The 15,714-nt window shown below is 40.0% G+C and overlaps 1 protein-coding gene across 2 annotated transcripts in view; it reads left to right on the top strand.

Annotated features, from left to right (window-relative positions):
- The window catches only part of DCDC2 (doublecortin domain containing 2), a 191,695-nt gene that overhangs the window by 81,780 nt on the left and 94,201 nt on the right, over positions 1–15,714 (top strand). For both annotated transcript variants that reach the window (XM_077143745.1, XM_077143744.1), the window contains 3 exons: positions 879–1,025; positions 2,703–2,757; positions 14,589–14,754. In XM_077143745.1, the coding sequence (XP_076999860.1) occupies positions 879–1,025; positions 2,703–2,757; positions 14,589–14,754 (368 nt within the window). The remainder of the gene's footprint in view (positions 1–878; positions 1,026–2,702; positions 2,758–14,588; positions 14,755–15,714) is intronic.

Raw genomic sequence — 15,714 nt, 5'->3', positions numbered from 1 at the left:
TGTCCAAGAAATCTTTTTTTAAATGATTAACTTGAAATCCTTCCATTTACTAACACTTGTTTATAACCTTCAAAAATGTGCATTGTCTTTCTCTTTTAAATTTTCTATTAGTCTGTTTTTTTCCTATCCTTTAAAAAATTCTGTAGACACTTTAAATCATCTAATAAAATTATCACTGTTCTTTTGATAAGTAACATATTAATTGTGGTTTGCAGCAGAAGTTTTACAGTAAAGGGAGGTTCTTGCGAAACCCCTTGGTTCTGGGAAGATAGAATGTTCGTGCTCTTGCCTGTGAGGGGCAGCAAAAAAAAAAGACAAGCACGAATGCTATGCGGTTCTGCGCTGGTGATCCTGGGAGGGTTCTTTTACCTCCTGCCCTCTCACCTCTTTTTTTTTTCTGACCCAGTTCTTTGTTTGTTTGGATGTAATACTTTGGCTGGAGGCTGTTTTTGCACAGAATGTGGTCAGAGGCTTTGTCAGCTCGATGAATACACTAAGAAAATATATTTTAAGAATACCCACAAAATATAAATAGAAGAATCCATTTTCAATGGAAGTGACCCTTTATTTAAAACACCACATTCTGTACAAGTTAAATTTGTCCTGCAACAACTTTATATGACAGTACTCGGGGATCCTTATGTCAGCTCGCCAGGCTCATTAGAATGAAACACTGTATGGCTAGTTATTAACTAGATTTACATTGTAACATTGACATTTAGTTGAATGTAATGACTTTGAGACTTTTATAATGCAATGATTAGAACTGTAACAAAGGAACTGCATTAAGAACAGAATGCTTTTATTTACTTTTAAATTTTAAGCAATTGTTTAAACACTTATTAAAATTCTAACTGTTGGCCTTACTATTTTGACAGACTTTACACTTTAGAAGGAAAACTTGTTGAAAGTGGGGCAGAGTTGGAGAATGGGCAGTTTTACGTGGCTGTCGGCAGAGATAAGTTTAAGAAATTGCCTTACAGTGAATTACTTTTTGACAAGTCACCTATGAGAAGGCCTTATGGGTAAGTCTTCATCTCTATTCATTTCTCATGTTTTTAGTTATCACTTAAAATACCCATTTGGGTCTTTTGCTGGCCACAAGTATAGTTTATATAAATAATGATGTTTTTCATCGGATGGAATAGACAGCATGTGTGATATAAATTAGTCTTTGTTTTGTTGCCATGATGGGGCATTGAGAACTATTGTACGAACATACGATTTTTGAGATTCTACGGAAGACTATATAGTGTTTTACTTTCACCACACAGGACCTATAATAAATATAAAAGATTTAGTTTTGTTAAGAAGAGACTGGGCAATGAGCTTCTTAACAGCAAACACTGTTAGATGTCATAACAGTTTAGCTAGACCAAATTATTTTTAGTTGGTTCAGATAGAAACATCCAAAAGTGTTTTTAAAAGCAAAAACATAATATTTTACACTCCTTTAAATAACTGTAAAATTTAGGACACTATAAGTCTCACTTATGCAAATAAATAGAAAGGCTAGATATACATTTAGTACACGTACATATTTAAAGATTACACTTTTAATTGCACACATGCACTGTGAACACTTTTTCTCTATGAAATGGCATATATTTATGAAAGGTACTGTATTTAGCCAATTACAGACAATGCATGAAGAACCCTGGGCCCTGACAGATGCAGCAACACCTCAGCTTGCTCATAGTGTCCCAGGGCCCATCTCTGCTGCTTTGCATAAACATTTAGTGGCCAATTTGTTATTGGAAACTGACTTTCTTTTTGATGGTTGTCCTCTGCCAGTGTGGGCAGTACTTGCAGGGATAGAATGGAATGTCACCAATTTGTTCGTCATTAAGTGGGAATTTCTGTGGCTGGATGGAAAGGCTAGCCAAAGGGTTTCTAAATGAGAAATGGATGAAATGGAATTTCAGGGGCAGTGTTTGAACTGTGTAAGAGCACATGGTTTTCCAGTACTTTAGAATTATTTACCAGCAGACTTATTGCTAACCATCCTTGCCCACCCATGAAATTGAATCTTTTAACCCTCTGCTAAGCAAACCTGGATTAACCTGCTATGGGATACAGGGTGTACTTGATGGTAATTATCTTGGCCTTTCTCATACAAATTAGTAAGATTTAACTTTATATATGCCCACCTATTTTTTCGAGAGGTTCAATTAGCTTTCAGGAAGGGTCTTTTCCTATTAATGTAGACATCTGCAAAATGATTTATTATTACAGTCTAAAATAATTTATTATTTTTTTGGTGAGAATTGCTGGTTTAAGAATTCTTTAAATATAAACCCCAATATCTCACTATTCTGCTCTTCTATCACAGAAAGAGCAGACATTATAAAAATGAGGGAAGTTCATTGTTAACTTGCAAAGTCATTACTTAGCCTGGGAAACAGTTTTTGAAATGCAAATAGAAAATTTTAGAATTTGAGTAAGAATGCTCTGAAAATATTTAAGGTATTACTAAAAGTTTATTTGTAAACATCAATTAAAATAGTATACAGGAAAACATTACAACTTTGGAACAGGATTTGAAAAGTTTATGGTATTCTTTATGAAATTGGAAAAATAATATGATACTTTCTGTGAAATTCAGGTGTCAGTTGACTTCCAGGTCGGGATGACAATTATATTGCATTATGTACTATTTGTAAGTAATATTCAGATTTCTAAATTGCAATTTGTTTCTGCAGTCAGAAAGCCTCTTCACTACCTCCTATCGTAGGATCCAGAAAGTCTAAAGGGAGTGTAAGTATCAGATGCTTTACTCATTAATGTTCTCTATTTCTATTCAATACAGAGAGACTGTCCTTTGGGTTTCAATTAAACTTGAAGACATAAAACTTAGCTGTCTTGTGGTATATAGGCAATTATATGAAACAACATTAGAACTTTAGTATTATAATTAAGATCCTAAAAGAGAACTAACATTAAAAAATGTGGATTACAAAGTAGATATATTTATTCCTTATATATAAACCTGATTTACATGGTTGACATTTAGGCCATAAAACATAAAACTATAACAAATTCTGCATGAGATTGTATTAGGGTCTATCCAGTCTTGCGTTCTATTTCTGATAAAGACTAAAAAATAAAAGAGGAGGTTTTGGGAAGAAAAGAGTGATCCTCAGTTATATTCCTTCAAAAGATGGAGGATCCTTCCAAATATTTGGTGTCCCATCCATTTTTTTCATTTTTTTTTTTAGAGCAGTTGTAGACTCATAGATTTACTGAAAAATCATGCACAAAGTAGTAGATTTCTCCCCAATTTTCCCTATTATTAGCATTTTGCATTAATGTGGCACAACTGATACAAATGATGAGCTGATAGTATTATAATTATAGTGTTTGTTACCTGAAATCCATAGTTTATATTAAGCTTCACTCTTTGTATTGTACAGTTCTATGTTTTCATTTTTGGTTTAATTTTCATTGTGCATTGTAGTAACATGACATTTCCCATTTTAACCACTTTCAAGTATACAATTCAGTGGTGTTAATTACTTTCATGATATTGTGCTAACATTGACACTATACATTGCTAAAACTTTTCCATCATCCTTCCCCATCCATTTTTCATTCATTTATTCTTTAGTTCAGCAAACATTTATTAAGTGCCTATTATATGGGAATTATGACAGGCATTTACTAGATAATTTCTTAACCTATTTGTATTTTTAGACTAAACCCCTCATAGGGATGAGTTTCATTTCAGGCTTTGATCTGTTGTTCTGGTCGAGAACAGAATTGCCTGATCAGTCTTTATTAGAGCCAATTAACATTGTTCCCTCTGAATTAACTAAGTCTTATTTTGTAAAATAAGTGATTGTTGGGCAATTATCCTATCTCATGATGGTGATATACATATCCTCCCTTTTTTGTTAGTTATGTCATGTAAATTATTGAAACAAAAAAAATAATTTTGTGTGAATAAGTGGTGCTGAACTCAACAGAGCAAACAGCAGATGTTTATTGCCCACTCATTTGTTGAGACTTTTATACTAGTTATGACATGACTCTTGACCTCAAGAATATTAAAATCTAACTGAAAAATTACCTTAATAAGGTAACTAAAAGCTAAAGCTAAACCCTGAATTCATGGCAAGATTAGTAAACGTGAGAGAAAAAAGAGAGAAGGAATCAATGTTTGCTGAAAGGAGTTCGTGGAGGAAGTTGAATTTGAAAGTTATGCCTTTGAGAGTCCATCAAAGGCTGATGAGAGGAAAGAGATTTCAGATAGGGATGGATGGAGTGAAGACAGGGAGGAGATGTGCATGCGGAGAAGCAATAAGGCTAGCTGATGTTCAGTGACCTCTCCGGAGCTCAGCCCTGTGCTGAGCTCTTTACAGATGTGACTGATTTAATCCTCATGGCAGCCCCACGAGTCAGGCACAGTTGCTATCCTCATTTTAAAAATGAGAAAAGGAAGCCCAGAGAGTATAAGTCACGTATCCAAAGGCTCCCAGTGAGCATGTGGCAGGGGTGGGATTGAGGCCAGTTTCCCTTCCTGGAGCTCATGCTCCTGGCCCAGGGGTCAGTGAGCCCCTCAGGCTGACCGGACAGCGGGTCTGTCCAGGTAGGTGGTGATAGACTTCAGCTGACCTTGAACCCCCAAATGAGGAGTACTAGTCTTTATCCTCGGGTAGAGGGCAGTTCCTGAGTGTTTTGAGAAGTGATAATGTCAATCTGTGCCCATTTTCAGAAGGTCCAGTCTTTTTTTTTTAATGTGGAGAAAGACTTAATTTGGTAAGAAGTCATAGATCAGACATAAGTCATGAGACAATTGCAGTAGCCTTGGTATAAGGTATTGAGTGCATAGCCCAGGGAAGGGGCAGAGGTAGCCGAAACTGATTATTGTTTGTAAAGAAATATGGGACTTGCTTGGTGATTGGATATATGGGGTTAATGAAAAGGCTGGAGCTAAAGAGGTCTGCAGATTTTTGAGCGTGGATGCCTGGGAAACAGCAGTACCATTTTTAAACTTTAAGTACGTTGAGTTGGAGGTGCATTAAGAACCTAATTGAAAGTGTTCAGTGAGCAGTGGTAAGTGGCAGAGGTTGGAGGCTGGAAAGGATATCAGGGCCAGATTTGCAAAGTCATCCACATAATGGATGTATTTGAAGAGCAGAGACAGTGTCTAAGTCGTGGAATCCCTAGTCCCCAGCACCCAGCACCCAGCACAGGGTGGCCTCATCAGTACTGCCTGAGTGATGGGATGGATGAGCTGGAGCCACAGTGGACTGAGGCTGAGACAGTCTGACTCAAGGACTACGGAGAGGAAGAGGAATGAGAAGAAAATTTCAGTAGCTGAAAAATATATTTTAGCTACTATAAAGTGAAATAAAACCCATGCATAACAGTGTTTTTTTTTTGCATGGGCAGGCACCAGGAATTGAACCCAGGTCTCCAGTATGGCAGACAAGAACTTTGCCACTGAGCCACCACAGCCCACCTGAATAAGGGTTTTGAAATTTGCATTTCATTCTCTTGTTCTTCTTCAGGACATCGTAGAGGAATTTATTCTGTGTTTCCTGCAAATAACAGCTCTTTCTATGGTATAGCTAGGAGAGTGATGATTAAACAGGCACCCAATGTGGCTGAATAACCAAACCTGGCTTACAGGGGCAGTGGGTGTCAGACTTCTCCTCTTTGGACTCACAATCACTAAATGTGCAATTATGTGTCTAATGTTCTGAAATTTGGAAAATCTAAATTTCTCATAAAAATGTGTAATATTGTATCCTGTTTTAAATTGCATGTTGCATGCACATGTGTATGCAATTTTCCTTCTTGCTTGGGCATTATGAAGACTTTTTAAGAGTCTGTACTGTGAAGACTGGTTCAGCTAATGATGACTGATTGAGTTTTCTGTGCATCTGACATGGTGCTTGACCCCAAGGACACAGTATTGAGTGAACATACCTGATGCTCGCTTTTATGGGGCACATGGTCCACTTGGGCAGACAAAATGTTAAATGAACAATTCCGCAAATAAATACATAGTTACAAAGCATGATGAAAATGAAAGGAAAATACAGAATAATATGAGAGACAAAAAAAGGGAGAAAAAAGTGTGTCAGGAAATACTGCTGTGAGGAAGTAACCTTTAAACAAAGGCTAAAGATTATAAAATATATTTCCATGCTGTGACTTCTAAAAATGAAATGATGGCAGAGTGTGTACCTCTTCCACAGTGCTCTCACGGTACTCCATCCATCCATCCATTCGTCCGTCTGTCCGTCCATCCGTCCGTCCGTTCATCCATCCGTCCATCCATCTGTCCATCTGTTCATCCGTCTGTCCATTCATCCATCGCCCATCCATCCGTCCATCCATCCATCCATCCATCCAGGCAGCCACCAGATCATCATCCATTCAGAATGTGTGGGGCACTTACTAAGTGTCAGGAACTGCTCTAAGCACTGGGCATGCAGTGGTGCGCTGACAGACGAGGCCACAGTTAATTGTTCATTTAACTTTAAGGAACTCCTATTCTAGCACATGTGTATGTGTCAGGATGAAAGGGGGTAAACAGACTGGAATCTCAAACAGATACATAAGGTCATTTTAGATGGTGATAAGCACTCTGAGGCAAATAAAATGTGCCAGGGCACTATTTTATGTAAAATTATCTGAAACTGAGACTTTCATGCTATAAGGGAGCTAGTTGTGCAGGGGTAGGGTAGGGAAGAAAAGAAAATCCAAGGCAGAGGAAGCAAAGATACAAAGGCCCTTGGTAAGGAGCTTGGCATGTGTGGAGAGGACAGGAAGGAGGCCGGAGCGGTCCGAGGTGATGGAGGTACAGGTAGGGTCAGACCACGTAGAGACGTGTTGGCCAGGCAGGGAGCTGGGATTTGTTTCCTTGATGAGACCCCATCTGAGGCTTGTTACAGGGGGACAGTTATCATTTGATTCATACTTTAAAGAGATCATCCTCGCTGCAGGGTCTGCAGAGAATTGGGTCAGTGTAAGAGTAGAAGCAGGAGGTGGTGGGAAGGCAGGGGGTCCCGGTAGGTGACGCAGGTGCCTTGGATTGGGTGGCAGCAGTGGAGATGGACCCCTGTCACAATGCTTCTCCGAGAATTTTGTCCGCCATCACTGATTGATTCGTTTTACCAACAGACATTTGAGAGTGTATTATGTCCTAGGCACTGCTTTTGTACTTGGGAGTTTAGAGATTCCAGAGAAAAACACTACAGGTGTATGTCCCTTATATTCCAGAGGAGGAGATACAAAGAATGAGCCATGAATATGGTAAATCAGGGATAAGCTTGAAGGACAAATACACTTAGATAGAGGCAGTGAAAGTGAATGTGCTATTTTAGAGAAGGCCTTTTTCAGGTTACATTTGAGCCGAGATTCTCACTAAAGCCTGTTCAGTGAATGACTGGCAGTGCGTGCCCAGAGAGAATGTTGTATACAGATAAATCGAAAGTCACAAAGTCGATTTTTAACAGAAGGATTAATTTACTCCTTTCGTTCAATTAATTGGTTCCCTGGAGAATCGACACATTTTATAGATCATTAACTGGTTGGCTGTGAGAGGGGGTGTGAGTGAAGGCAAAGGAATGGGGAGAATTTAGCTGCAAACTTTAGGAAGCGCTGCCAAATCTACTGGGAAAGCATCCCTGAGCTTATGACATAAACCAAAGGATACACCAAAATAGATATTTAGAAATTCGCTTTTTCACACCGCTTTCTAGGAATTTCTCTATTGCACAAATAAAGTAGTGAGGGAGGAGGCCAATAGAATTAAAAAAAAAAAAAAAGGAAAAAGCTGCGGTGGTCTGCACAGGGGACGCAGATGGTGTATAAGTAGCTCAGTCCTCAACACCTCCCTGCCCCACCCTCACGGTAGGGATTGTGGGCATTGAGGCATTTAGGGGGACAAGCAGACCCTTTCTACACCGTCAGGACAAAACCAGAAGCCACCCCTTGTGCAGACTCACAGCGTTGGGAGAATTAAAGAAACGAGCAAATTGAGAACAATTTCTCAGTTTGCTAATTTGCTGAAGTTTCTCAATTTGCTCAAGTTGTGAGCCTAGCTTTACAAACAAAAGGAAGATATAAGTGAATTGTCTGAGGTTCTATTGAGTTTGAAAAATAAACCCATCATATGAAGGCAGGTCTGTGGGGCTGCAAGCTCATAACCACAGAGAACCAAAGCGCCCTCTGGTGTAAGAGATGTAAAATCAGGGAACTTCTTGACAGTTAAGGCCAAAGACTAAACTGCCTTTTGTTGTTCTTATTACCATTTAGCTAATATGTCTTATGATCAATAATTTACAGAATGAAATATTGTAATTGGTAATGTTTTGGTAAAAAACTGCATGATTATCCATGAATCACAAAGTTCCTGTGAAACAAGTTATACACACATTTTAGTTTGCTAATGCTGCCGGAATGTGATATACCAGAGATGGACTGGCTTTATAAAGGGGATTTCTCCAGTTACAAAATTACAGTTCTTTGGGGGAAAGGCAACTGGCTGTCCTCTGGCTTTCTCTGTCCCATAGGAACTTACACGGTGACTGTTGGCCTCCTCTCCCAGCTTCTGGGTTCAACCGGCTTTCCCTGGGCATGTCTTTTCTGCATCTCCAAATGTCTGGATCTGAACTCTTTGTCTCTCTTCGAACTCTTTGAAGCCTCTAGCTGATTAAATTAAAATGTCACTCATTGTGAAAGGTACTCCCCTTAGTCAACCACGGATGTATTCAGCCGTAGATGAATTTTACATGCTAATGATTTAAGTCCACAGCAACAGAACAACTTGGTCAGGTGCCGAGGTACCTGAACCTAACTACTGCAGTGTCCACCACTTGTCAACTTATCAACTATATTCATCACCTTAAACCATACTTACACTCTAAATGGAAAACAATAGCAGCCTTTTTTCCCCCTAACAATGCTTATCTCTTCTGCATACAATGCACTAAATCTTTTCATATACAAACTACGTTCATCACAATATCACAAAAGCCTTAAATCATTTCAGTAACAATGCAAATACAGTACCAACTGAAAAATAGTGCAACATCTCATCAAAGTCAGTTACAGGTATGGCTTGTCCTAAAGCAAAATTCTCCTCTAGCTGCGGACCCGTGAACTTAGAGCAAGTTATCTGCTTTCAATATACAAAGAAGCAGCAGTCATAGGATAAATGATCCCATTGCCATAGGGAGAAATTAGAAGGAAAACAGGTGTCACCAGACCTAAACAGTTCTGAAAACGTGCAGGGCAAACTCAGTAGGTTTCAAAGTCTGAAAGTCATTCATTATCAGGGTTTTAGAAAGCAGCAGTCCCATCCTTTCAAAGGGCCTACGGAGTGGCCTTGTTCTCTCCAAACTCTGGAATGAAAGTTGTAACATTGGGGAACACTGGGTAGACCCCCTTTTTCTTGGCTCTGCCCTCCTCAAGCATCTGGGCGGCACCCATATTCTCTGCCATCTCTGGGGTATATGCTCAGCCTCTTCAGAACAATGGGGTGGCAGCCAGGCTCCCTCCAATCCCTGGGGAACGTGCTCCATGCTCTCCAAGGCATGGAGCACCAGAACTCTTCCTGAGCATTGAGGCGGAAGCCCACCCTCTGCCTCAGGAGCAAACCCACGCCCTCTACACTGCACAGGCGTATCCGTTGTTCTGGCTGAGGTTTCTCGACTTCATACCTTAGCTTCTATGGTTCTGCCTCTGAGGTTGTTTTTTCTCTTCTCTGTCCATTTTCTGTAACTTCCAGTCCAGACTGGCAGCAGTTCCTTTTATATAGGTCTCACAAAATATCTGTTGATTTGGCATATAGCATACGGGGATCAAAACCATCAGACAACAGGACTTTCTACAAGTCCTTTCTGGATAACCCCATCTCCAATCCTGGCTTGTCCTGTAACAGCTGACTGGTTCCATGTTTTGTTAAATCCTCATGTGGGGCAGTGTTCTCCAGGGTCTCACTTTCTTGGAAGCCCAGAATTTTCCAGATCATCAATTTATGGTTTCTTAGCACCCAAAAGTTCAGCCCTCAGCCTAGCCCTTTAAGGTTGCATTTTACTATAAGCTACAAGGGAAAACCATGCTGCATCCTCTGCACTCAGTTTGGAAATCTCTTTAGCCAAGCAACCTAGATCATCAAATTCAAATTTCCTTTTCCATCCAGCATCAGGATTCAATTTTTTCCAAATTCTCTGCCACCTTAAAACCAGGGTTGCTGTCCCTTCAATCTGCGATGACACATTCCTCATTTCTGTCCAGGGCCTCAACAGAGGTATCTTTAGAGTCCACATTTCTACCTACAGTCTTTACAAAACAATCTAGACTTTCTCTATCAAGCTCCTCACAATTCGTCCAGAATCTTCCCCTCAACCATTTAAAAAGCTGTTCCAACATGTTTGGTATCTGCAAATACAGCAGTACTCCACTTCTCTAGTACCAAAAATATGCTTTAGTTTGCTTATGCTGCCAGAATGCAGCACACCAGAGATAGATTGTCTTTATAAATTCCATATAGTGAAACTGAGGCCAGTATGCATAATGGACTTTTCACTAGCAATCGACAGATTTGCAAGTGAAAGAAAGGCGAGTCTGAGCCAGGCTGCAGTCCAGCTGCTGGACTGCCTCCCCAGGCGCAGTACTGAAGTACACACATTGTGAAAACTGCTCAGTAAAGCAGACACCTCTCAAAATTATTTAAAGCTCAACATTTTATTGTTGAAATAACTTTGGCACTTTTTTGGTGTATGGATGTAAAAAATGGGATTTCTGTAGAAATCTGACTTGGTTGGATCTATTTGGAAAGAACCTAGGAAACTGTTAAAAAAAAAAATCCAAATCTCAGTGGAGTGAGGTATGACTTAAGGGCTCCTTCTGTTTGTTTGAGTCAGAGTTTTGCTGATCTTCTCAGACACTGATAGGTATGTGTGTCAAAAGGCAAGACAAAGATTTAAGTATCATACGGGGCCTAGTTTCTGTATAGGGCTCCCGTAAAATTATGCCATATTATTGACTCCTTCCAGTTTGGGGTAAGGCCATCATGTGTTACTTCCAGGATGACTCTTTTAGGGAACCATACTGTAGAATAGGTTTATCTTGAGCCCTGGAGGTTAGGAAACTGCAGTGTAGAAGAAAAATTAGGTCTGGGTAGCCTGGGAAGTTTAATTCCATTGTCTGTAAAATGGTTTAGCTAAAATTTGTTTTGGTCGTTATCAGTATTTATGTGGTTTCAGCTCAGGAGGTGCTCAATAATATTGTTGTTTTCAACTGGCATGGATATATGGGATGAGAAAGCTGCCCCATCCCCTATGTACCACATATATTAGAAATATATATAGAGAGAGAGAGAGAAAAAGAGAGAGAGATCCATGTATATAGCTATGCCACATGTGGGAAAAAAAAGGAATATCTCTCCCTTTATATTTAAATATGTTGTTTATATATTTTATATAATTGAGCATATAATAAAAATTATATAATTATACATTTATTTAAAAATTATGAACACTTCAGATGAATCCGTGTTTAGAACAATTCTTCCCTTTCTTTCAGCTTGGTTAGGTTCTGACAAACTGCCTGCTGCATAGTTGTCACTCAGTAATTGAATATAGGAGTTTCACTTACCAAAGATTTGCCTTATATATTTATTTGAAGCACCGATTCTTTCTTAATGCTCAAAAATCACCCATCAGGGTATTCCTATCAGAAATGTAATAAATCAGAACTTTTTAATATATTGAAAGTGTTGATTTTTAAGATTGTATTCAGCACCAGTTACTCCAGGGTAGGGCGTCAAATTCTCCCTTGTTATACCTCTTTGGTGAATAAATACTCAGCACTGAGATGCAGAGCTTCTCATTTATTAGGTTCCATTTTAGTCTTTGCAAGTGTGTTAGTTTGCAAGGTGCTGGAATACGATACACCAGAACTGGAATGGCTTTTAAAAAGGGAATTTAATAAGTTACAAGCTTACGTTTCTAAGGAAGTGAAAGCACCCATGTCAAGGCACCAACAAGAGGTACCTTCATTCAAGAAAGGCTGATGGGTGGGGAGTACCTCTGTTGGCAGGATAGTCACATGGCTGACATCTACTGGTCCCTTCTTCCTGGACTCCATTTCTTTCAGCCTCTGTTCCTGTGGGTTTCCTCACTTGGCTTCTCCAGGGCTGGATTTCATCTCTTGGCCTCCCTTGGCTCTCTCCAGGTTCTGGTTTGCTTAACATCTCATGCCGACATCTGCTGGGCTCCAAGCATCTCCAAACATCCATGTCTCTGTTCTCCAAGCGTTAGCATCTGTGTCAGCTCTGCTGTAAAGTTTCTGTCAGCTCTGAGGCTTCGGCCATTTCTGTCCTTTCTGACTCTTTCCAAAATGTTTCCGCTTTTAAAGGATTCCAGAAAACTAATCAAGACCCACCTGGAAGGGTGGAGTCACATACTCAAAGGTCACACCCACAATTGAGAAAGTCACATCTCCATGGAGATAATTTAATCAAAAGCCTCTATATACAATATTGAATCAGGATGAAAAGAAACGGCTACTCCCACAAGATTGGATCAGAATTAAAATATGGCTTTTCTAGGGTATGTAATACTTTCAAACCAGCACAGCCAATTCAACAGCACCTCTGAACACTCTAGTAGGCTTGCTTATTATTTGTGAGGGATTGCTCCTCTCATCCAGGGCTTTAAAAAATATTAAATCCCATTGTGGAGAGACTCCATTGAAAATAGCCTCGAATATGAGATGTGGCTGATGGTTTGGGAATCTTCACTACTTTCATATCATCTATTTCCTCTGTCAGACAGTTTATGGCCTTGTGAGCAAGAGTCAATGAAGAAAAAGAAAAGAGAAAAACCTCTGGTTGCAGTTAATGAAATAATTAAATGGAACTATGTTTAAATTGCAGTTGGAGTAGGAAATTATATTACATTAAAAAAGTATTATAGATTTGGACAAGTTTTCATGCTGTTAATACATCTATGCATAATTCATTTTCTTGTAGGCTATGACAAAATAGCATAAATAACTTCATTTGTAAGCTGTGAATTTTGCTATTCTTAGTCTTAATTGGGTGGTGGCTAAAGCTGTTTAAATGCTTCTGGATGACTGAATATATAAATGTTTAAAATGAGCAGTTATAATGGGCTTCTAGGCAGATTTGTTTATTTAATATTATTACATTTATTTTAAGATGCTAGCATAGTACAGATGTTGCATAAAGATTGCAACCAATATGGTGTGAATTTAATATGATTTTTAAGACAAAGATATTAAATCCCTGCTCCTGGGGAAAGCTCTCTGATACTCATGGAATGAATACTAGATGCCAGGCACAGTGCTGCTCATTTTGTAAACTTTCCCATTTCATCCTCATGATAGACATAAAAGCAGGTATATTAACTGCATTCAACTGATAAGGACATTGAGATTCAAAGAAATTAAGAGGGAAGGTTAACCCGAGGGCCTAGAGGGCGTTAGTGGCAGAGCAGTGATTCTGACCCAGGTATTTGAGGTCACTAAAACTTGTGTTCTTTCCACTACCTGCAGCCTCACCTCTCACCACAGGTAAATCTAGCACCTGGGCAGCCCAGAGCCAAGGCTGCCTTATTAGGAGGGAGTTCCTTGCTGCAGCGGGCCAAGCAGTAGCTGAGTACAGCACATGTTGCTGGGCACTTGTAGTGAGCACCCCTGTGGCGGCTCATATCCACTCGGGATGGTGGCAGGGGCCCCTGACCCTCAGACTCACCCTAGTGCTGAGGAGCCCATTTCGGGCAGGGTCAAAGCCTCGGTGGCCAGCAGTTCATGGGACACCGTGGCGACCACCAAAGGTGTGATCCCCTGTGGCTGTCTTGAGGAATCCAGGACCAGCAGGCTGCCTGGTGACCTCAGCAGACTGCGTGGGGGGGTTGGGGGCATGAGTTCCTGAAGCGGTTATGTCAGCCTATCTCTCTGGGCGAGGGATGCACAGAGACCGTGGAGCTGGCCTTGCCGATGCTGGAGGATTCCCACAAGCACAGCATGCCAGCTTGTAGGACCGTATCTCTGCATTCACAGCGACGACCCATTAAGACGACATTTCTAGATTAATTGATTAAACTCAGGATGTCACTATTCCTCACCCAGTATATACCTGCTGATCCTTCAGAATGGTGCAGGACTGAGAGGATGGCTGGGGTAGGGGGCGGGTGGGTCCTGGGGCGCCCTGCTTGCCCCCTGCTGGCTGCGCGAACTTGGGCCAGCCACCTGACCCCGAGCTTCCTCCCGTCAGCTTGACAACAGGGCATCACAGCACTTACCGCACAGGGGGCTGTGAGGAGTAAATGAAACAGTTTCATAAACTCTGGTATATAGGAACTACTCAGCACTTGTTAGCTGTTATTTGTATTTCCTTCCACTGTGCACCCATCTTCTGCCCATGGAAAGATCATTAGGAGTTAAAGTGGGAATCAAAGCCGACAGTAGGGGAATCGGCACAGCCCATCTGTCCCCTCTCCCACCCCTCCCCACGGGCCACTCCCTAGTCAATGGCCGGTTTACTGGGAATTACTTTGGGTGTCCACTGGCCAGTAGTAAGGATCTAATCTTTCGCCATTTAGGGAAATGATCGTCAATCTAAGTCGACAATCGGATCCAGTGACAATTCATCTCCTCAGCCCCCAAAGAGAAAAGGGAAGAAAGAAGATGTGAATTCAGACAAATCCACAAAAGTGAAACAAAATACTGTAAAGTTAAAGAACTCACCACAAACGGTTCCGAACAGTGGTAAGTTTATCGTTATAATTACTATACAGTTATCTTAGGACTGTGATACAATTTTTTTCTTTTTACTTTTTAAAGTTGTGAATTATAACATATATACAAAAAAGCAATAAATTTCCAAGTACACTTTAACAAGTACTTGTTAAAACACAGATTTTAAAATTTGGTATGGGTTTTTCATTTTTTCTCTTCCTGCTGCTCCTAGACACTGGAGACCGAAAGAAATAGCGATGTAATGATTCAGCATCATACTCGTTTGTTAAACTCTGTCTTCTCTGTTATACAACTCCTTCTCTTTTGTGTGTGTGTGTGTGAAAAATATCATACAAAAAAGCAACAGATTTTAAAGCACGTCGCAGCAATTAATTGTAGAACAGATTTCAGAGTTTGGTATGAGTTACAGTTTCACAATTTTAGGTTTTACTTCTAGCTGCTCTAAGGTGCTTGAGACTAAAAGAAATACCAATATAAATTCAGCACTCAAACTTGCTTGTTAAACCCTACCTTCTCTGTATAACTCCGCCATCACCTTTGATCTTTCTCCCACTCTTTACGGGTATTTAGGCTATGCCCATTCTAAATTTTTCATGTTGGAAGAGTCTGCTAATAATATGGGATAGGGGGATGGAACTAGCTGATGTTCTGCAAAGGCTGGCCCCTCACTTATCTGGTCCAGGCACCTATCTGGACAATTTTAATTTAATGAATTAATTTATTTTCCTGGGCCCACAGAAGGTGTTTCTTATTGTCATATATGAAGGTTTCAAAGAACAATTTTTGTGTATGAGAGATGCTGCTGTTTTTCTTGTTCAATTTCTATTTGTAATTAGATGTTGTGCTATATGGACATTTGTTTTAGGATCAATTATTTCAGGTGGTGGCCCTATACAACTTTAAAAAGGAAAAGTTTACCATCCTCTGCTCTGATACTCTATTAACATTTTTACCAACCACTATTGATAT

The sequence above is a fragment of the Tamandua tetradactyla genome, chromosome 25 (genome assembly GCF_023851605.1).
Source record: "Tamandua tetradactyla isolate mTamTet1 chromosome 25, mTamTet1.pri, whole genome shotgun sequence".
In the NCBI taxonomy this organism is placed as follows: Eukaryota; Metazoa; Chordata; class Mammalia; order Pilosa; family Myrmecophagidae; genus Tamandua; species Tamandua tetradactyla.
This window is presented reverse-complemented; position numbering and strand designations above follow the sequence as displayed.